The sequence below is a fragment of the Geotrypetes seraphini genome, chromosome 2 (assembly GCF_902459505.1).
Source record: "Geotrypetes seraphini chromosome 2, aGeoSer1.1, whole genome shotgun sequence".
Classification (NCBI taxonomy): Eukaryota; Metazoa; Chordata; class Amphibia; order Gymnophiona; family Dermophiidae; genus Geotrypetes; species Geotrypetes seraphini.
The window spans coordinates 155554701-155577342 of NC_047085.1; the positions used below are offsets into that span (position 1 = coordinate 155554701).

The following is a 22642-nucleotide window of genomic DNA, read 5'->3' on the forward strand; positions in this document are numbered from 1 at the left end:
CAGTGTATTTCCCCTAAGTCTACCTTAATAATGGATTATGGATTTTCTTCCAAGAACTTGCCAAACCTTTAAAGATCCTGTTACACTAATTGCTTTTACCATATTTTTGCAACAAATTCTAGAGTTTAATTATACATTGAATGAAAAAACACTGTCTCTGATTTGTTCTAAATATGCTGCTTAGTAACTAGTCCTTGCACTTTTGGAAGACGTAAACAGGCGATTCAGGTCTACTTGTTTCACTTTGTAGCCATTACCTTTCCTGATAGGGAAGTCATTCCATCATCCTTTATCATTTTCATCATCCTTCTGTGTACTTTTTCTAATTCCACTGTATCTTTTTTTGAGATGCATTGACCAGAATGCACAGAATATTTGAGGTGCAGTCACACTATGGAGTGATACATTATAATATTCTCAATTTTGTTCTCCGTTCCTTTCCTAATAATCTCAGCATTCTGTTTGCTTTCTTAGCCATGGCTGCACACTGAGCACAGAGTTTCAACATTTCATTAACACTGACACCTAAATCCTTTTCCTGGGCAGTAACTCTTAATCACTTTGCACTTGCTCGCATTAGGTATTTGTCATTTGGATGCCCAATCTTGCAAGGTCGTCTTATAATTTTTCCTAATCATTTTGTGATTTAACAGTTATGAATAACTCTGTAATCACCAGGTTTGATCACCTCACTCATTCCTGTTTCCAGGTCATTTATAAATATGTATAAAAACAGCAGTCTCAGCACAGATCCCTGGGGAAGCTCACTGATTATATTCAAATGTAAATAAGCCATGAATAAATTATGTAAATCTAACAACCAGCCAAATCAACATTATGGCCCGGATTCTGTATAGGACACCCGGGAGGGGCAACCTATACAGAATCGGGTCTACACTAACCTCGATTCTATAACCGGCATCCATGTTACAGACGCCGGTTACAGAATCGGGTTAGAGTAGGCACCGCCCACCCGACATCCCCGATTGCCGGCAGGAGGGTGCCCAACCCCTCCTGCCCCCCCCCCCCCCGCTGCGCTAACACTCCCCGATGACCCCCCCCAACCTCCCTCCCAAAACTAACCTCTTAATTGTTGGCCGGCTGGACAGGTCTTGGTGCTGTCCAGTCGACAGGCCCACCTCATCAAAATGGAGATGGGCCTGCCCCTTCCCGGCCCATCCCCACTAAGCCTAAGGCCTGATTGGCCATGGCTCTAGGCACCTGGGCCAATCAGGCCTTAGGCTTAGTGGGGATGGGCGGACCCGCTATGCCTAAGGCTTGATTGGTCCAGGCTTCTAGAGCTTAGAGGGGATGGGCTGGGAAGGGGCTGGTCCGCCTCATTTCGACCAAGTGGGCCTGCCGGCTGGACGGCACCAAGACCCGTCCAGCTGGCCAACAATTAAAAGGCTAGTTCTTTAGCACTCTCCAGACCAGTAGAGGTTAATCTTTACGAATGGGTATATATCTAATCATGACCAGCAGGTGGAGACTGAAAACAAAACTTTAGTACAGTATATACTATCCTCCCTTCTCTATTTCCCTCAGTCTTCTTTCAGTCTCCAGCAGGTGTTGATGTGATCTGTACCCATCTCCCTTGGTAGGGCTGTTGGAATTTGTTTAGGGGGTTTATTGTCCCTGTTTTTGGCCGGACGGAGCTTGGGCGGACCCTGTTTGGGGGTTCATCCGACCTCGGGGGTGTCAAACCCGGCGGGTCTCGAGCGGGGTCCCTCCCCCCACTTCCTCCACCTCCCCACATTTTTTTAGAGGAGCCTCAGCAGTAAGCCTTGCCTCCTAAATCAAGCAAGGCATATTGCTTCGAGAGCCTGTGGAGTCTGTTCTGTAAAAAAAAAAAAAAAAAATCCTGAGGTAGTGCTGGTCTGGAGGGTTGTTTCCCTTTAAGAAAACTGTATTTTACTGTATTTTTTCAACTAACCGGCACTTTTTTTTACAGCTAGGTCGCGTATGGAGCAATGAGCACTTCTAAAGGGAAAAAGTGCTCATTGTGCTCCAGACGCGAGGCACTCGCGGCCGGCCTGTGCAAGCGGTGTTCAGGCCGGTGCGGTGGAGGAGCTCCGTCGGCAGCGGCTGCAGGCGCCCAGAGCTCCCCGCCGATGGTGCCTCGCGAGTCGGCAGGGAGCAGTGGAGAAGCCCGGTCTTCTCCATCCGCCCACGGAGGGATTCCCCGAGCCGCCGACGGTCGGGTTTTTGAGGATTCCCTCTCAGCTGATTTTTTGACAGCTGATGCCGGCTTGCCTGCTTTAGCGGCTGAGAATGTTCAGGTCTCTCAGCCGCTACAGGCTATGGAGGGAGCTTTTTTGGCGGGAAAGTCGCCATCTTCTCTGTCTGGCCCCTCCATTTTGTCTTCCACCTCAGGTGACCTTCCCCCTGTTTTGTCTATGCAGGGGCAGGTTTCTGCTGGGTCCCCTGCTGTGGCAGGGAGTCCCTTGGGACCCTCGGGGGGTTTTTCTCCTGATTTCTTTTTTTCTTTATGCAGAGCCTATTTTCAGGCGGCTGGGGGTCCCGGTTGCGCCCAGGGGGTTTCGGGGGGTGGGGTTTCCTCCACGCTCCCTGCGGCTTTGCCTCTCTCGTCTGGTGTAGCGTCCCCTCCGCCGCCTCCCTTGTCCAAGCGTCCATGGGTTTCGTGGGACGAGGATTTGTGGTCGGAGGAACGTGTCGGTCTGGAGGAGGACCTGGACCCTTCTGAGGAATTCCAGGACCCTCTGGAGGGGACGGAAGCTGGCGGCGGGTTGTCGGGTTTCCCGTTCTCCGGTGAAGAGGCGTCCGTGGTGCGCCTTTTTCAGCGAGATGAGCTGCCGGACCTGATTCAACAGGTTTCTTTGGTTTTGCGTTTTGAGGACGCGCCGCCGGAGACTCCGCGTGTGGGGGACCCTCTGTTACGTGGGATCCGTTCCGTTTCCCGCTCTTTTCCTATGCATCAAGATATTCGGGATATTATTCTAGAGCAGTGGAAAACGCCGGAGACGCCGTTTAGGCTGGCGTGCAGCATGGCTCGCCTGTATCCCATTCCAGAAGGGGATCGGGCTACGTTAGCTTCGCCAGTCGTTGATGCGGTGGTCTCGGCAATTTCCAAGCGGCATACCGTGCCTGTTGAGGGCGGTTCTGCCTTGCGGGACTCCGAGGAGCGCAAGTTGGAGAACTTGCTTAAGCAAAATTTTCAGGTTTCGGCCTTTGGGGTCCAGGCGGCTATTTGTGGGGGACTGGTCGCTCGCGCCGTGTTTCGGTGGGCGGAGCGTGTCTTGGATCGGGAGTCTGATGACTGGTCTCTGGTGGATCAGGAGGTAGCGAAGATTGAGAAGGCTGCCTCATTCCTCTCAGATGCTCTATATGACTTGGTGCGGATCTTGGCTAAGTCTATGGCTTTTGGCGTGGCCACAAGGCGTGTTTTGTGGCTGCGCGCTTGGGCGGCGGATGCTGCGTCCAAAGCTAAGCTTACTAAATTTCCCTTTCGGGGGTCGTTTTTATTTGGGGAGGAATTGGATAAGTTGATTCAGACTCTGTCGGACTCGAAAGTGCCCCGTCTGCCGGAGGACCGTGCCCGCCCTGCGTCTCGGGGTGGTGCGGCCCGGGGGCGTTTGCGGGAATTTCGCAAGTATCGCCCTGGGCGTGGGGCTGCTTCTTTCCAGTCTCCGGGGTTTTCCCGGGGTCGGTTCTTCCAGCGCATGCAGCCCTTTCGGGGGGCCCGTCGGGGGGCAGGGAATCCCTCCGCCGGTTCCCCCGCTTCCCGTCCTGCACAATGACGCCTTGCCGGCGCCCCCTTTGGTTCCGGTGGGGGCCCGGCTGCGCGACTTTTTCCCCAAATGGGCCGAGATCACGTCCGATCAGTGGGTCCTGGAGGTGGTGCGGGACGGTTATGCCCTGGAGTTCGCCCGCTCTGTGCCGGATTTTTTCCTCGCTTCTCCATGTCAGACTCCTGGGAAGACGCAGGCTTTTCGCCAGACCCTTCAGCGCTTGCTAGATCTCAGGGCAGTTGTGCCAGTGCCCCCGCCGGAGTGGGGCACGGGCAGGTACTCCATTTACTTTGTGGTGCCCAAGAAGGAGGGGACCTTTCGGCCCATCCTCGATTTGAAAGGGGTCAACAGGGCTCTCAAGATTCCCTCTTTCCGTATGGAAACTCTGCGGTCGGTCATTCTGGCGGTTCAGCCGGGGGAGTTTCTCACTTCTCTCGATCTGACGGAGGCCTACTTGCATGTTCCCATTCGGGCCTCTCATCAGCGTTTCCTGCGCTTTGCGATCTTGGGTCGGCACTATCAGTTCTGTGCGCTTCCCTTTGGGCTGGCCACGGCTCCCCGGACGTTCACCAAGGTGATGGTGGTCGTCGCGGCAGCCTTGCGGTCGGAGGGCATCCTGGTTCACCCCTACCTGGACGACTGGTTAATTCGGGCAAAGTCGTTGCAGGAAAGCTCCTGGGTTATGGCTCGGGTGGTGGAGTTTCTCCGGTCGCTGGGCTGGGTGGTCAACCTTTCCAAGAGCCGGTTGGTCCCGGCTCAGCGTCTGGAGTAGCTTGGGGTGCTGTTCGACACCTCCTTGGGAAAGGTCTTCCTCCCAGAGGCCCGGGTGAGCAAATTGCAATCTCAGATTCGCCTGCTTTTGGCGTCCCGGTGTCCTCGGGCGCGAGATTTCCTCCAGGTCTTGGGGTCGATGGCGGCGTCCCTGGATGTAGTGAGGTGGGCGCGGGCCCACATGCGTCCTCTTCAGTATGCCCTGCTCCGGAGGTGGTCTCCCCAGAGGCACGGGATGGATGTTCCGGTTCCCCTGCGAGGCTTGGCGCGCTGCAGTCTGCGTTGGTGGCTCCGCACCCCTCACCTAGTTCAGGGGGTGGGTCTGGATCTTCCGCAGTGGACGGTGCTCCTTACGGATGCGAGTCTCCTGGGTTGGGGGGCTCAGTGTTTGGGTCACTCAGCTCAGGGTACCTGGTCCGCGGAGGAGGCCTCCTGGTCGATCAACGTGTTGGAGACCAGAGCGGTCCGGCTGGCGCTGTTGGCTTTCCACTCCATTTTGTTGGGCAAGTCGGTCAGAGTCCTGTCGGACAATGCCACGGCGGTGGCTTATGTCAATCGTCAGGGGGGCACCAAGAGCACTCAGGTGGCGCAGGAGGCGGCTCAGCTCATGGTTTGGGCGGAGTCACATCTTCTGGACCTCTCGGCCTCTCACATTGCCGGGGTAGAAAATGTTCAGGCGGACTTCCTCAGTCGTCACTTCTTGGATCCAGGAGAGTGGTGTCTCGGCGCCGTGGCGTTTCAGTTGATTGTGCAGGCTTGGGGGCAGCCGCTGATGGATCTGATGGCCACAAGTGGCAACGCCAAAGTGCCCCGCTTCTTCAGTCATCGCAGGGACGGTCTGGCCGAAGGTCTGGATGCTCTGGTCCAACCGTGGCCAACGGAGGGGCTGTTGTATGTGTTCCCTCCTTGGCCATTAGTGGGCAGAGTACTGCTTCGCATTGTTCGCCATCCGGGGCTGGTGGTTTTGGTGGCTCCGGATTGGCCTCGTCGTCCGTGGTATGCGGATCTGGTGAGGCATCTGGTGGCGGATCCTCTTCCTCTGCCTCTCGTGGGCGATCTTCTGACGCAGGGTCCCATTCCCATGTTCGACCCATCTCCCTTTTGTCTTACGGCTTGGCTCTTGAAAGGGGCCGTCTTAGTAAGAAGGAATATTCAGATAAGGTGATCTCTACACTTTTGGGGTCCCGGAGGCTTTCTACCTCTCGGGCTTATGTGCGGGTTTGGCGTCTTTTTGAGGAATGGTGCCGGGCGCGGGGAGTGGTCTCTTTTCGCGCTTCCCTGCCTAACATTCTAGAGTTCTTGCAGGATGGCCTGGATAGAGGCCTGGCTTGGTCTTCTCTCCGGGTTCAACTGGCGGCACTGTCGGCTTTTCGGGGGCTGGTGACAGGTCAGCGTTTGTCGGCCATTCCTGATGTAATTCGCTTTCTTCGGGCGGCCAAGTTGCTCAGGCCTCCCATTCGGCCCTCGATTCCCTCTTGGGATCTCAACCTGGTTCTCTCGGTTTTGGTGCGCCCGCCGTTCGAGCTGTTGGATGGCTGTTCTTTGAAGGACCTTACGCTGAAGTCGGTCTTTTTAGTGGCCATTACTTCTGCTAGGCGGGTTTCTGAGCTACAGGCTTTCTCTTGTAGGGCTCCCTTCTTGGAATTTTCGAGGGAGCGGGTTGTTTTGCGGCCTGTTCCTTCTTTTCTGCCGAAAGTTGTGTCTCCTTTTCATGTCAATCAATCGGTGGTCCTCCCGGTCTTGGGTAGTCGGGAGGGCTCTTCTGAGCAACGGCAGCTGCGCAAGTTGGATGTCGGTCGGGTCCTCCGCGCTTATGTGCAGCGGACCCGGGACTTTCGGAGCTCCGAGCATCTCTTTGTCCTTCTGGCGGGTCCTCGTCGGGGGGCTGGCGCTTCTAAGGCTACTATTGCGCGCTGGATCAAGGAGACGATTGCTTCCGCTTATCTTCTGAGTCAGAAGCCGGTTCCGGAGTTTCTCAAGGCTCATTCTACTCGGGGTCAGGCGGCTTCTTGGGCTGAGTCGTCGCTCGTGCCTCCGGTGGATATTTGTAAGGCTGCGGTTTGGTCCTCCTTGCATTCATTTGTTAGACATTATCGGGTAGATGTTCAGGCGCGTCGGGACGCGGTGTTCGGTGAGCGTGTTCTGGTATCGGCCCTTCTGGGGTCCCGCCCATGAGAGGGACTGCTTTGGTACGTCCCATTCGTAAAGATTAACCTCTACTGGTCTGGAGAGTGCTAAAGAAGGAGAAATTAGGTTCTTACCTGCTAATTTACTTTCTTTTAGCTTCTCCAGACCAGTAGAGGTCCCCACCCTGTCTGTTGTTGTTGTTGTTGGGGCTGTTTCTCGGGCAGTTTTTGTTTTTTGCTGCGGGTTCTAGTATTTTTCTAGGGCCGGGGAGAATTAAAGAACAGCGGCTGTGGCTCGGCTGGCTTAGCTGGCGAGCTGTGGGGACATTTTCCTTCGGGTATTTCTCCTCTGCATTTTCCAACAGCATTTGGGTATGTTATTTGTTACTCCTGTTCGGAGTATTGTTTTCTTTCTGTTTTCCAGTTCTTGGTTCTGCTTGGCTATTCGGCAGACTGAGGGAAATAGAGAAGGGAGGATAGTATATACTGTCCCAAAGTTTTGTTTTCAGTCTCCACCTGCTGGTCATGATTAGATATATACCCATTCGTAAAGATTAACCTCTACTGGTCTGGAGAAGCGAAAAGAAAGTAAATTAGCAGGTAAGAACCTAATTTCTCCTTTCTTTGGGGGGGAGGTTGGGGGGTCATCGGGGAGTGTTAGCATGGCGGGGGGGGGGGGCGTTAGTGTGGATGGGGTCTGGGGGGAGGCGTCCTCTGGCAGGAGGGGTTGGGCAGTCTCCTGCCAGCGATCGGTGGTGTCAGGTGGGCGGCGTTCCGGCAGGAGGGGTTGGGCACCCTCCTGCCGGCAATTGGGGTGGGGGGACAGGGAGATCCCTTGCTGCGATAAGTATAGTGACATCTACATACAATGTAGGCCAGCATTTTGCTGGCCTACATTGTAAGCGTCTCTTCCTCTACTAGGGAGACGCATAGGGCTGCCTAAATTCACCTAAAGCTCTTAGGTGAGCTTAGGCGGTCTTGTGGTCCTCCCTAGGCTCCCAGAGGCACCTTCAATATAGGCGGCCTGCCCGGGGAGCATTTTTTTAAAACACATGCATCCTGATTGGCTGATTAGACAGCTGTAGGACGCCTACAGCTGCCTAAAATCGGGACGCACTTTGCAGAATCAGGGCCTATGAGTCTAGAGGAGGAAAACCCTCAGAATCCCGTTAGAGAAGAGCCTTTCTCTAACTCGAGAGGATAAGGTTAACATGATCAGCTCAAAAACCTCCTCTATACTGTGTTACAGCTAATGTCATAAACAAGTTAGTTGGTGTTAAAGGCAGTGTCTGCCATCTGTCTGCTCATTCTGTCCTGGGGGAAGGTAGTTTAATCGTATCTGTATATTAATTCCCTTTACATAATGGAATTTGTATCCATATGGATTCTAGAGTACTATCTATGTCAATTCAATTCCCTCTTTAACATATAGCGCAACCCCCACCCCATCCCTCCAACTTAATCTACTCTATCATTGCAATATAATTTGTTCCCCTGTAATACAGTGTCCCATTGATTGTCCTTTTCCCAGCAGGTCTCTGAGATGCCTATTACATCTATCTCTTCATTCAGTGTTATATACTCTATTTCTTTCTTTTTTTAAAAAAATTCTTTATTCATTTTTATAACTTACATCAAGTGCATCAAAAAGTAACCACATTTTAACTTAAAGACATCACTTGAAATTCTACAATTTTTCATATTAAATAAAATTTATCCCTTTCCCTGCCCATCCCTTAAAGTCCCCCTCCCCCCACCCCATTCTTTCATTTATACAAATCAGGGAAAATAATACCTATTCATTGCAATATACAGTCAAACCTTGGTTTGCGAGCATAATTTGTTCCAGAAGCATGCTTGTAATCCAAAGCACTCGTATATCAAAGCGAATTTCCCCATAGGAAAGAATGGAAACTCAGACGATTCGTTCCACAACCCAAAAATTTTAAGACAAAATACTATACGTACTTGTATTGCAAGACCTCGCTCGTTTCGAACATTCACTACACTCCCGCAACGTCAGAGAGAGAAGAACCATCGGCTCAGTTGTGATGATGTGACGCGTGTATACTGTATGTACTCGTATTGCAAGACTTTGCTCATTTAGAACAGTCACTACACTCCCGCAGCGTCAGAGAGAGAAGAACCATCGGCTCAGTTGTGATGTGTGTATTATACGGTATGTACTTGTATTGCAAGACATTGCATGTTTATCAAGTTAAAATTTAATCAAATGTTTTGCTTGTATTGCAAGACATTGCATGTTTATCAAGTTAAAATTTAATCAAATGTTTTGCTTGTCTTGCAAAACATTTGCAAACCAAGTTACTTGCAATCCAAGGTTTTCTTGAAAAAGGTTATTAATGAAAATACAAACTGAGCTTTTGGAGAACACATTTTCAACATTTTATCTGTAGCATGCTTCATGTTTGGTTTTGTCTAATTTCAGAAAACTATTGCCCAAGTATTGGTACATCTTCATAGAAATGACTTTGTAGCTGCAGAAAAATGTGTTCGAGAAACCTATAGGTAAGTCTTTCCTAGTTTTCTCTAATTTGTATATATTTTCATAAGATCTTTTGAACAATGACAATATGATGTCTCTCTGTCTGTCTTCATCAACCCCTTCGCCAGTGTAAATTTTAGGACAAAGTGGCTGAATTTTATTTATTTTTCAAATTGCTGCAGCTGCTCTCGGTATGGGCCCCAAATTGACATACTGGGTCAGGAACTGGTTGAGCGGAAGGTGACAGAGGGCAGTGATCAATGGCAATCCCTCTGAGGAAAGGAATGTTACCAGTGTGTGTCACAAGGTTTGATTCTTGGGCCTGTTCTTTTTAACATTTTTGTACGCAATATTGCTGAAGGGCTATTGATTTGCTTCTTTGTGGATAATACCAAAATCTGCAATAGAGTAAATTCCCCTGTTGATGTGGATAAAATGAGGAAGCACCTAGTAAAACCTAAGGAATGGTCTGGAATTTGGCAACTAAGGTCTAATGCTAAGAAATGCAAGGTCATGCATTTGAGCTGCAAAACTCCAAAGGAACGATTACAGTTTAGAGGTGAAGAACTTTTGTTCATGAAAGAGGAGTGAGACTTGGGTATGATAGAATGTGATGATCTTAAGTTGGCCAAATAGGTTGAAGAGGTGAGGGCAAAAGCTAGAAGGATGCTTGGGGAGTGGAATTTGCCAGTAGGAAAACGGAAGTATTGATCCCCCCCGTATAAAACTCTGGTGATGCCTCATTTAGAAAATTATGTGCAATTCTGTAGACTGCACCTTCAAAAATATATAAACATGATAGAGTCGGTCCAGAGGAAGGCTACTAAAATGGTTGGTGGTCTTTGTCATAAGGCATACGGCGACAAAGATCTCAATATATATACTCTGGTAGAAAGGTAGGAGAAGGGACGTATGATAGGGACATTTAAATCTCAAAATATATATCAATGTTATTAGCCTAGTGGTGAAGATACCCACTGAAGCACATTTACTAATAGTGGAGGAAAAGCCTCAACTGCATTAAAAAATGCTTTCAATATATATGGCAACCCAGCAGGTTAATAAGCCAGTCAAATTCTGTCTCATAGGCAAAAAACTCCACCAAGTACAAAACTCTTCAGCTTGGAAAAGAGAAGGCTGAGGGAGATATGATTGAAGTCTACAAAATCCTGAGTGGTGTAGAACAGTACAGGTACAAGTGGATCATAAGAACATAAGAATTGCCGCTGCTGGATCAGACCAGTGGTCCAACAGTCCGCTCACGCGGCAGCCCTCAGGTCATAGACCAGTGCCCTAACTGAGACTGCGTACGTCCTTGTTCTGCAGGAACTTGTCTGTTCTTGATCCCCTTCTTTATCATTCCTAGCATTCTGTTTGCCCTTTTTGCCGCCGCCTCATATTGCGTGGACGGCTTCATTGACTTGTCGATCAGAAGTCCCAAGTCCCTTTCCTGGGAGGTCTCTCAAAGTACCGTCCCAGACATCCTGTATTTGTACATGAGATTGTTGCTACCAACATGCATCACTTTACACTTGTCCACATTGAACCACATCTGCCATGTCGCAGCCCATTCCTCGAGCCTGATTATGTCACGTTGTAGATCTTCGCAATCCCCCTGTGTCTTCACTACTCTGAATAATTTTGTATCATCCGCAAATTTTATCACCTCGCTTGTCATACCTATGTCCAGATCATTTATGAAGATGTTGAAGAGCACGGGTCCAAGCACTGAGCCCTGCGTCACCCCGCTGGTGACACTCTTCCAGTCCGAGTATTGTCCATTTACCACCACTCTCGTTTCCTATGCTCCAGCCAGTTTTTAATCCACGTGAGTATTTCAACCTCGATTCTATGGATTGCAATTTTCCGAAGTAGTTGTTCATGTGGAATCTTGTCAAATGCCTTCTGAAAATCCAGATATACAATGTCGACCGGTTCACCCTTATCTATCTGCCTGTTCACTCCCTCGAAGAAGTGCAGCAAGTTTGTCAAACAAGATCTGCCTTTGCTGAAACCGTGCTGGCTGGAGTCCTTATCAGACTGTGTCCGTCAAGATGATCAATGATGCGGTCCTTTATCAGCGCCTCTACCATCTTTCCCGTACTGAGATCAGACTCTCACCGGTCTGTAGTTTCCGGGTCTGCCCTCGAACCTTTTTTGAAGATCGGCGTAACATTCGCCACCTTCCATTCCTCCAGAATCTTTCCTGATTGGCTATTAGTTGAAGCAGTTCAGCTATGGTCCCTTTCAGTTCCTTGATGACCCTCGGATGGATGCCATCCGGTCCCGGGGATTTATTGCTCTTGAACCTATCAATCTGCCTGCATACCTCTTCTAAACTGACCGTCACCCCTGTCAGTTTCCCGTTTTCACTTCCAGCATATAGCCTGATGGGTTCCTGTATGCTGTGTATATCCTCTTCAGTAAATACAGACGAAAAAAACGTGTTCAGTCTGTCGGCGATTGCCTTGTCCTCCTTTACCTCTCCATTTATTCCTTGGTCATCCAACGGTCGCACCGCTTCCTTCGTGGGTCGTTTCCCCTTAATATATCGAAAGAACAGCTTGAAGTTTTTCACCTCCTTGGCTATTTTTTCCTTGTAGTCTCTTTTGGCCCCTTTCACTGTCTTATGGCTCTTGCGTTGATGCTGTTTGTGCTTATTCCAGTTTTCGTCTGTTTTTGATCTTTTCCATTCCTTAAACGAGATTTTTTTGTCTCTGATCGCTTCCTTAACCTCTACAGTGAGTCACGACAGTTCTGTATTCTTTTTCCTCTTTGATCCCTTGTTGATACGCAGTATGTATAGATTTTGTGCCTCGGTGACTGTATCCTTAAAAAGAGACCAAGCTTGCTCTAGCGTCTTTACAGTGTTTATCTTTTTCTTAATCTTATTCCCCACCATGCGTCTCATCCCTTCATAGTTCCCTTTTCGGAAGTTTAGCGCTGTGGCCGTCGTTCTGGATCGATGTTTCACCCCTGTTTCTAGGTTGAAGCGGATCATATTGTGATCGCTGTTTCCCAGCGTCCCTTCTACTTCTACATCCTGTGCCGGTCCTTGCAGCCCATTTAGAATTAAGTCCAGAATTGCGTTTCCTCTCGTGTTTTCCTTGACAAGTTGTTCCAGGAAGCAATCCAGGAACTTGGTCTCTCTAGCACAACTGGAGGTGCCGAGGTTCCATTCTATCCCAAAATTATAAAGACTAGGGGACACTTGATGAAACTGCAGGGAAATACTTTTAAAACCAATAGGAGGAAATATTTTTTTCACTCAGAGAATAGTTAAGCTCTGGAACACATTGCCAGAGATTGTGGTAAGAGCAGTTAATGTAGCTGATTTTAAGAAAGGTTTGGACAATTTCCTGGAGGAAAAGTCCATAGTCTGTTCTTAAGATGTGGGGAAAGCTTCTGCTTGCCCTGGATCGGTAGCATGGAATGTTGCTACTCTTTGGGGTTTTGGCCAGGTACTAGTGACCTGGATTGGCCACCGTGCCTATATAAAACTGATCATCAGTGCTGTAAATACCTGACTATCAGAATATTTCTTAGAGGAAAGAAATCTGAGAAGCAGTAAAACTAGAGGACATAATATAAGGTTGTGGAGTGGTAGTCTTAGGCGTATCATCAAGAAATACTTTTCACGGAGAGGGGGTGGATGCCTGGAATGCTCTCCTGGTAGAGGTGGTGGAGACAAAAACAGAGAGAGTTAAAAAAATGTGTGGCATAGACATAAAGGTTCCCAAATTGAAAGAGGATAGTATTGAAACAAAGTTAAACAAATCAATAGCTATAAGTTCATTTATGGTGCTCAAATGGCAGCTCCTACAGTGGGGAAGTGAAGCTAATGCCAGATGGACTTGTATAGTCTGGCCCATATATGGCAAGTAAGAGAATTGGCTAACTCACCTGATCCTTGGAGAGAAAGGGTCTAAAGAGATGGGGTAAATCTACAAATTACTAAATCAATAATGGACATCAGTATGGACATCAGTATGAGCCCTTCGTGCACAAACGAACATGGACCTATGGCTCAGGCTATATCTCAAAAGGTGACCAGCACCAGACCTTTAGCCTAATTGAGAATTGCCTCACACATCATGTAGTCCATAAATGTCTGAAAATATAATATACAACCTCCCAAAACTGAATAGACCCTTTCTCACCAAGGAAAAGGGGAGTATTTTTAGGGCAACACATACAATTAACCCTGAATGCACACCTTGTGAAAGAAACAACCATAAATATGATAAATACAATAAATATGATGAACACTATAAATATAAATATAAAAATATATGAGGAGTACCAAAATCAGTGTGTAAAGTGCGAATGAAAAATTAATACATACATACTTAATAAATAATTAACAAATAAATGCTCATACAAAATACAAAATGCTTCATAAAATGCGAAATGTGTGACCAAAATGTAACCTAAAGTGCAAATACAGCCTAAAGCACCATGATGAAAAATATCTAATCCCTTATCACAAAAATATGAGTAAAAATATATAAGTAGAATACAAAACACATATCAAAATACATGTTAAAAAGAATAAAGTGCAAATGCCAATAATACCATGATGAAAAAAATGTATATATATGGTCAGTGAATGTCACAAGTATATGTGAAAAAAGTACACAATAAGAATAAAGTGCAAATGCAGTCTGTAACGCTAAAAAAACACTAGTGCATATAGAAAAAACATATAAATATAAAGTGCCAGAGCAAATGCTACCACATAGGATATAAGAGCAGTTAATCACTGACTGTAGATTATAGACACCATGCACACACACTCGCCTGCGTACAACAGAGAATAATGAATGATAAATACTAAACTAGCTGCTGCTAGACATTCCCCGTTTATAATATGAGAACAGGTTGTAACTAACTGTGGGTTATAAACGCCGTGAACTCCCACTCACTTCACACCAAACCAATAATAACAGAAAATAAATGCTTGACTAACTAATGCTAGACATTCACCCATATACCACACAAATACACAGATACACTCACTCATACACCGACTTAAATATAAAACCCCAACCAGACAATAATAACTCTGTTTAGGAAATCTCTCATAAATATCACCACTCAATATCACCACTCATCACCACTCGACAGAGCTCCGTTTCGCCACTTCATCAGGAGCGGAGACGGATTAAGAAAGGTATATATATATGTAAGGTAAGTAAAGAGCCCGACAACAACAGTTAGAATTGTCGGTGAAAAAATCCTGCGGTTCCCGAGCGTTTTTGATTGTTATACCTTACATATATATATACCTTTCTTAATCCGTCTCCGCTCCTGTCTTTTTTCACATATACTTGTGACATTCACTGACCATATATATACATTTTTTTCATCATGGTATTATTGGCATTTGCACTTTATTCTTTTTAACATGTATTTTGATATGTGTTTTGTATTCTACTTATATATTTTTACTCATATTTTTGTGATAAGGGATTAGATATTTTTCATCATGGTGCTTTAGGCTGTATTTGCACTTTAGGTTACATTTTGGTCACACATTTCGCATTTTATGAAGCATTTTGTATTTTGTATGAGCATTTATTTGTTAATTATTTATTAAGTATGTATGTATTAATTTTTCATTCGCACTTTACACACTGATTTTGGTACTCCTCATATATTTTTATATTTATATTTATAGTGTTCATCATATTTATTGTATTTATCATATTTATGGTTGTTTCTTTCACAAGGTGTGCATTCAGGGTTAATTGTATGTGTTGCCCTAAAAATACTCCCCTTTTCCTTGGTGAGAAAGGGTCTATTCAGTTTTGGGAGGTTGTATATTATATTTTCAGACATTTATGGACTACATGATGTGTGAGGCAATTCTCAATTAGGCTAAAGGTCTGGTGCTGGTCACCTTTTGAGATATAGCCTGAGCCATAGGTCCATGTTCGTTTGTGCACGAAGGGCTCATACTGATGTCCATTATTGATTTAGTAATTTGTAGATTTACCCCATCTCTTTAGACCCTTTCTCTCCAAGGATCAGGTGAGTTAGCCAATTCTCTTACATTTCATTAAGCTTTTGGATTCTATTGGCTACGATCCAATCAGGGTTTTTACTAGTGCCATATATGGCAAGACAGATTAGGATGGGCTGAAGCAGGTTTTGACCACAACTCTAGTAGCTGGGAAGTAGGGAAAGTGCAAGGCAGACTTTTTTTTTTACTGTCTGAACCCTGAAAATGGCGATGAGAAGCAAATATGCATATTTTATACCACATTCATATGTATGAGTGCAGGTCTTGTATATCTCAGTGAGGGAGGGGAGGACATCTTATAATGGAACTTAACAAGTAAAATGTAATAATACTACTGGATTGTTGGCTCAATATTGCCTTGATAATGAGTGTGACTGTTGGGCAGGCCGGATGGACCACGCAGGTCTTGATCGGCGGTCATTTACTGTGTTACTTTGTAAATTATGAGAGTTTAAAGAAACAAATTCAAGCACTTGAGAAACGAAGCAACTAAAAAATGGCCACAGTTCGAGTTCCTCGTTTTGGATTCTGCTTCAGAGATCTTGCATGCCTGCTAATACCCCCATCAATAGCCACTTTGAAAAATTAAACTTAGGTTCTCCTTTTACTAAGGTACGCTAGCATTTTTAGCGCACGCAGGAAATTACCACGTGCTACACTTCTAGAACTAATGCCAGCTCAATGCTGGCGTTAAGGTCTAGTGCGTGGGGCAATGTATCGTGCGCTATTCCGCGCGTTAAAGCCCTAGCGCACCTTAGTAAAAGGAGCCCTTAATCCCAACAGGGTTTACCAGAAATTTGAAGGAGACACTTTTTGTAAAGAAAACCTGGGAAATAAAACCAAACCATCAATATGTGATGACATCACAAGTAGAAAAAATTGGATTAATAAACTTTATTGAACAGGAGAGAAATATCAGATGATAGTATTCCTCTCTATACTATCATTAAGTCCAAAGTGGCTAACTGCCTCCCCCCCCCCCAATTAAAAATCCCATACTGTTCTTGATATGTCAGTCCGGGGCACAATTCGGACATCTGGGGCTAGCCCACCTGTTTTAACAACGAACAAGTGCCAAAAAGATGGCCAAACTGACTAGATGACCACTAGAGGGATGTCAGCATGACCCTCCCACACTCCTTCAGTAATCACTGACCCCCCTCCCACCCACAAAACATGAAAGAAACAGTATATATCTGTCTGCATGACAGCTTCAGATGTTTTGGGCAGTCCTATTAAAACAGCGAGCAGGTTCCTGGAGTAGCCTGGTGAGTGGTGTAGTGGACCATAGAGATGGGGGGGCTCCACTCACTACTACATTTATGGTAGAATTTGTGAGCCTTCCAAACCTCATCCTAATCCCACTATACTAACATATAGGTGACAGCTGCAGGCATAAGGGCTATTGTGGTAGTGTACAGTGGGTTTTAGTGGGCTCCCCATACAATATAAGGGGGCTAAGGTGAGATGGTATCCCTGGGACATTTTATGTGACATTCACTGCAGTGCCCCATTGCTCTGTTTGGATGTCTCTGTGACCTGTCTGCAAAGAATGCTGGCCCCTCCTACATCTCAATGGATTGTTCTGTGCGGTTTTTTTTTGGCTGTGTTTGTTTTTTTCTAAAATGGTTCTAAAAGATTGATGCACTGAGCACAAACACGTCCATTTGGGGGGAACCCCCCCCCAAAAAAAAAACCCCAACCCAAAACAAGATAGACATTTTGCAGTTTTGAAAATGGACGTGTTTGGCACTGGATTTTTGTGCGTGTTCCATGAAATGTCTAAACTGGGATAAAGACCTAATCGAAAATGCACCTGTGTATGAAATAAAAACAGGGCAAGTAACAGATACAGTGGTACCCGAAGGCCCCCCTCTGTGATCCGGCACCCTCCCCCCCCGCAATTCGGCACACACGCCCCCGCGATTCGCTCCCCCCCCCCCCCCCCCCCCGTTCTTACTGTCATCTAGGCACCGGCATGTCCTGTGCGTTGGTGCCGGTGCCCGAAGATCGGCCTCCTCTTCTTGCTGAGCCTTGAGCATCTGTGCATGCTCAAGGCCTGCGAGTTCACGGAGAGAATGGGAACTCGCAGGCCTTGAGCATGTGTAGATGCTCCAGGCCCAGCAAGAAGAAGAGGCCGATCTTCGGACACCGGCACCAACGCACAGGACATGCCGGTGCCGGTGCCCAGATGACAGTAAGAAGCGGCGGGGAGGTGCCCAATTGCGGCGGGGGGGGGTGCCGGATCGCGGGGGGCGCCGCTCGCAAATCGAGGCACGCTCGGTTTCCGAGGCGCCGATTTTGCGAATGTTTTGCTCGTCTTGCAAAACACTCGCAAACCGGTGCACTCGTAAACCAAGGTACCACTGTACTTTTATTAACTGGATTCCTTATTATAATTTTCTTATTACAGTTGAATTGTACTCTCTAGTTTTAGCCCTCTTCTAAATGAACTATCAAGCTATAGTGGAGGTTTCTGTGTCCTCTCCTTCACCCCTGACAATATTGAAACAAATGGACTTAATTCCACCAAACGTAGTGGTTCTTAGGAATACATATTTTTTGCACCTTTCAAAAGTTGAGTGATTTTTTTGGGGGTGGAGGGGATGAGGGGGGCAATAGAGAAGTGTTCCCAAAGGAAATACTTTAGGAGCCAAGCGGACGAGCGGAGGCTATCTAGAATGTTTATACTTTCTGCTGCCCTTGTCTTCACAATAAACATGTGGAAAATTGTAATTGCATTTTTTGCTTTCAGTATACCTGGCTTTAGTGGCAGTGAAGATTGCATAGCATTGGAGCAACTATTGGAAGGCTATGACCAGCAAGACCAGGATCAGGTTTCTGATGTCTGCTGTTCACCTCTTTTCAAATACATGGACAATGATGTAAGTTGCTACACCACTTTTAGCTTGTCACGTGGCTTAAGTGGAAACAACTAAAGCCATAGTAGCCTCATTTCAGTCTTTGTGACACCAAGCAACTCCCCATTTTACAGTAGGAATCCATACATAAATGATGCTCTTCTGTTATTATTTAAACTGTTTAGTTTTCTTTGTTTAAGAAAACTAAAGCTAACACTCCATTCCCACCCCCTCTGCTGACACCGCAACAGGAACGGGCCAGGCATGTGCAGCGACTGCATGCGGCCAGCCCACAAGCCTTCCCCAGATGGCAATTTTGAAGTCAGAGAAGGCTCTGGCCCATGATTGGCTGCGCCGGAACCTTCTCTCCCATGTCAGAATTGACATCAGGGGAAGGCTTGTGGACTGGCCCATTCCTGTTGCGGTAGTGGCAGGGGGGTGGGAATGGCGCATGTTGGGTAGCTGTTGTGGTGGTAGCGTGGGGTGGGGGTGGGAATGAAGGGTGGCAGGGTCGGATTTGGCAGTGGCGCAGGGAGGAAGCAGCAGCTTCAGCGGGGGGACAGGCAGCGAGAGATCCCAGGTAGTGTTGGCCAGCCCACGTACCCCCAACAGGCGGCCTGGGGTACGCGTACCGCAGGTTGAGAAACACTGGAGTAGATGTCTCTCTTGCTTCAATGGAAAAGGTGCATGTGGGGGGAGGGTCTGGAGGGTTGGGTTGTTCAGATGGGGTGCCTGGCCAAGCCACTGGTACACCAAGAATATATTTTTTTTAGCTTGGCGTTAGGAGGGTGTCCACTAGATCTCCAGGGATTTCTTTAGCTGAGGGGGGAGCTGTTGGACCACAGGAGATTTTTTTTTTTTTTTTAGTTGGGGAAGCGAGGCAAGGTTGTTAAATCTCTTAATCTCTCAACAATCTTAGGGACTTTTTTTGTGCTTTCACAATACTGTAGACAATCTGTGACAACATTCCCTACCTTTCCCTCACTCTTCCACTTTCCAGTCAAATATTGTATGTCCTTCCTTCCCCTCGTCTTAGTCTCTTCTATGCTTTCTCTCTCTCTCCTTTATATACCCCCCTCCTTTTATTTTTGATTATACACTTCCTAGATGTGAAAGCGATAGGTGGTATATCAAACCCATAATAAATTTGAAACCTCCCTGACTTTCCTGTCAGTGCCTGAGCCAATCAGCAACCCATAAAAGCCGCAAAACGATGATGGGCACTAGTTCTCCTGAAACAAGCAGATAAAGTGTATCTTTCTAACCCTTAAACAGGTAAAACAGATACGTTTTACCAGTTAACCAAATGTAGGCTAGAGTAATGTCAAAAACTAGTGCTGCCCAATTCAGGAAAAAAATTTTGATTCGATTCGATTCAGCCTATTGAATCGATTTTTTTTATTTGATCTTCCTGCCCAATTGGGTGTTGTTTTTTTTTCAAACATCCTGGTGGGTTTATTTTATAGCCTCTTCACCCCCTTTGCCTTCTCTTAACCACACTGGCGCTGTGGTGTAAACAAAATAAACAAAAAAAAAAAGACTTTTCCTCTCTGTGTTAAATCCTTGCTCACGTTTGCGGTCTAACACCAGCTCTGGCAGGATACACATTTCAAATCTGACATATTGTAATCACAAAACGGAAAATAAATTATTTTTTCTACCTTTTGTTGTCTGGTCATTATTCAAATCTTGTTGGTCCCAGGCTCTGGTTGTCTTCTGATAACTTGCTTGCCAGGGTCTCCTTCTTTCTTTTTTCTCCGTGCTAACCATCCATCTTCTATCTCTGACTTCCCTTTCCATTTCCCTTCCCTCTCCCGGAGGTCTGGCATCTTTCCTTTTTTTCATCTCCATCCACAGATCCACCTTTTCTCAACTACCCTTTCATCCAGCATCTCTCCCTCCTTCCCACCACCCCAGGGTCCACCATCTCTCCCTTTCTTTTCCCAACTACCCTCCTATCAAGTATTTCTATCCCCCCCTCCACACCATCCTTTGTGTCCAATTTCTCTCCCTTTCTATTCCTTCCCTCCCTAAATCCCATTGTCCACCATTTCTCTGTTTTTAGACCCATTATTTTTTCCCCCCAAAGTCCGGCATATGCACATCTCTTTGACCCCCCCTTCCCTCCCTCCCTCCATGTACTTCTACACCAGGGCCCCCCTCCCCTGAAGGTCTGCCCCTCCCGAAGGCCTGCACCCTACCCCTGAAGGCCTGCCTGTCCCCCCTGAAGGCCTATGCCACCATCCCTGAAGGACTGCAGCCCCCCAAAGGACTGCGCACCGCGCACCTCGGAAGGCCTGCGTGTTCCCCCTAGCCTCCTGCGCTGCCTGCAGAGAAGATCGCTGGTGCTAGCAATCTTTGCAAGCTACCATAGGTCTTCGGAGCTGTTTCCTCTGCCACAGTCCCGCCCTTCCTCTGAAATCAGAGGCAGGATTGCAGCAGAGGAAACAACTCCAAAGGTCTATGGCAGCTTGCAAAGATCGCTAGCACTGGCGATCTTCTCTGCAGGCTGCTGATATTAGGTAAATGGATGCACAGGAGGCCGGGGGGAAGCCGGACACTAGCGGGAGGCCAGGGGAAGCCTGACATCAGCACTTCCTGACTGACCCTCCCCCCTCGCCCTCTAAAGCAGGTGTGGCAGCGGCCGGCCAGCAAGAGGCAGTGCTGCAGGTCCTGCTTTAGGGGGCAAGGAGGGAGGGTCATTTACCGAATTGGGAGGCCGATTTATTTTTTTTGTTGTAGTTATTTTAAATCGATTCGAATCAATTCACCCGAAGTGAATCAGTGAACCGATTTGAATCGTAAATTGGGCAGCACTATCAAAAACCAGAAATGAATGAAGCAGCCATGTCTGCTTTACTGTGTAGTTCTGAAGTTACATTGTTACTACTTTATGCTGCATGCGATTATAACTGTAGACAGCAGTTTTCTTTGAGTGTTTTGTGTAGATTGTTTAATATATACTTCCCATTTAAAGAGCAGAGTATTATTATATATTTGTGTTATGTTGCAATGAATCAGTGGAAGTACACATACAATGTGGCTAGATGGCAGTGTTCCCCAGCCTTTAATAATTCCTTATTTTCTGTGGCAGTATGCTAAGCTTGGCCTGTGTTTGGTCGTCCCGGGAGGAGGAATAAAGAAAAAATCGCCAGCATCACCACAGGATGGAACGGAAAATTCGACTGCAGCTGGCTCTCAAGTTGAAGACGACGATGATGAATATTCCCGTGGCCTCTGTTAGTTGTAGATGTTCATTCCCCACACTCGCATAGCCAACTTTCTGGTTGTGGCATCTGATCCCTCCTAAGGTACTAGAATTATTCTAGCCATGGTTCTTTGCAGAATGCAGCAAGCGTGTAGAGCCACAACTTTCTGCTTGTCACAGTAATACAAAGAAACAAAATGGTGGAAGCCTTTCAAAGTGGATCTGTTGCATGATAGAGCTTCACAATATTCTGTATAAAACAGACTAGAAAAAAGTTGTGTTGGTTTTCTGTAAAAATATCAGTAATGAAGCAGACTTATTTTGATAGTAAAAGTATTTTGAAGTGCTGCAAAAACTTTTGACTTCAAAGGTATTTTTACTGTTAATTATAATTCAACACTTCTGAGTTTCAATGTTTTGAGTGGGGGTTTCTGTTCACAAGTCAGTGCAATTAAATGTAACATAATTTGAGCAGATTAAATATTTTTAATGGAGGATTAGAATTTAACAGTGGAATGGAGGCACCTGTGTTAGTGAAATCCAGTAGAAGAAATTAATTTAATATTTATTTAAAGAGCATTTTTATCCTAATGACTTTGCTACCCTGCTGAAATGTATCAGATATATTAGTGAAGAAATTTGTGTCTGTGATGTAAGCATGATTAAAAACTTCATTATCCTTCAGATATGACACTACCACAAGGACTTTTGCAGATATCCATCATCTAGGCTACATATCACTATAAAATATGTTTAATGTAAAGTGTATGCTGTTCTTGGAACCACTGACCACCTGCTTGAAGAAATGTGTGCATTCCAAGATTTTCGTGTGGGTCATCTTAAAGAAGAACTATGCTTTCGTGTCTAAAGATATCTTAAAATGTACTTCATTGTGCTTTTTAGCATCATATTGTCATTTTGCAGGATCAAATATTCATCCCTCAAAAAGGAAAAAAGTGACATGACTAATGCCATTATTGTAGATTTGCAAGTTGTTATATCAACAGCTGTATAGCACTGTTCCTTTATATCACCAGGAGTGTTCTCTTTTAGAGAGTAAGTGCCATGTGGACCACTTTCATATTGTGCTCCTTGCCTGAGTAAAAATTGCACTCTGGAGTGTTTCCTTCTAGACATTTTTTTTGGGGGGGAGGGGGAAGATTAACTTTATTCTAAGCCACTAGCTCCACACTTTCAAAGCCGTGCTGCTGTTTTTCTGTCTGCTGTCACTTTAATGTGATGCTTCCTACTGTAGGATTTGCAGTATTTGTTAAAATATTTGTAGTGATAGTTCAATGCCCGTCTGTTCTTTATTTTACTATCAAGGGCTTGCTGCCAGTTTTTGCTCATATGGGCTTCCCAGAGAAAACTGCATGGGAGAGAGTGGGGAACAGGT

At 46.4% G+C, this 22642-nt stretch overlaps 1 protein-coding gene across 1 annotated transcript in view; it reads left to right on the forward strand.

The window, feature by feature from the left end:
• NAPG (NSF attachment protein gamma) overlaps positions 1–22365 on the forward strand; it is a 65347-nt gene extending 42982 nt beyond the window's left edge. Inside the window, exons 10-12 of the mRNA XM_033934869.1 lie at positions 9096–9175; positions 17933–18062; positions 21133–22365. Coding sequence (XP_033790760.1) covers positions 9096–9175; positions 17933–18062; positions 21133–21282 — 360 coding nt within the window. The 3' untranslated portion in view covers positions 21283–22365. The remainder of the gene's footprint in view (positions 1–9095; positions 9176–17932; positions 18063–21132) is intronic.
• Positions 22366–22642: the final 277 nt, after the last annotated feature.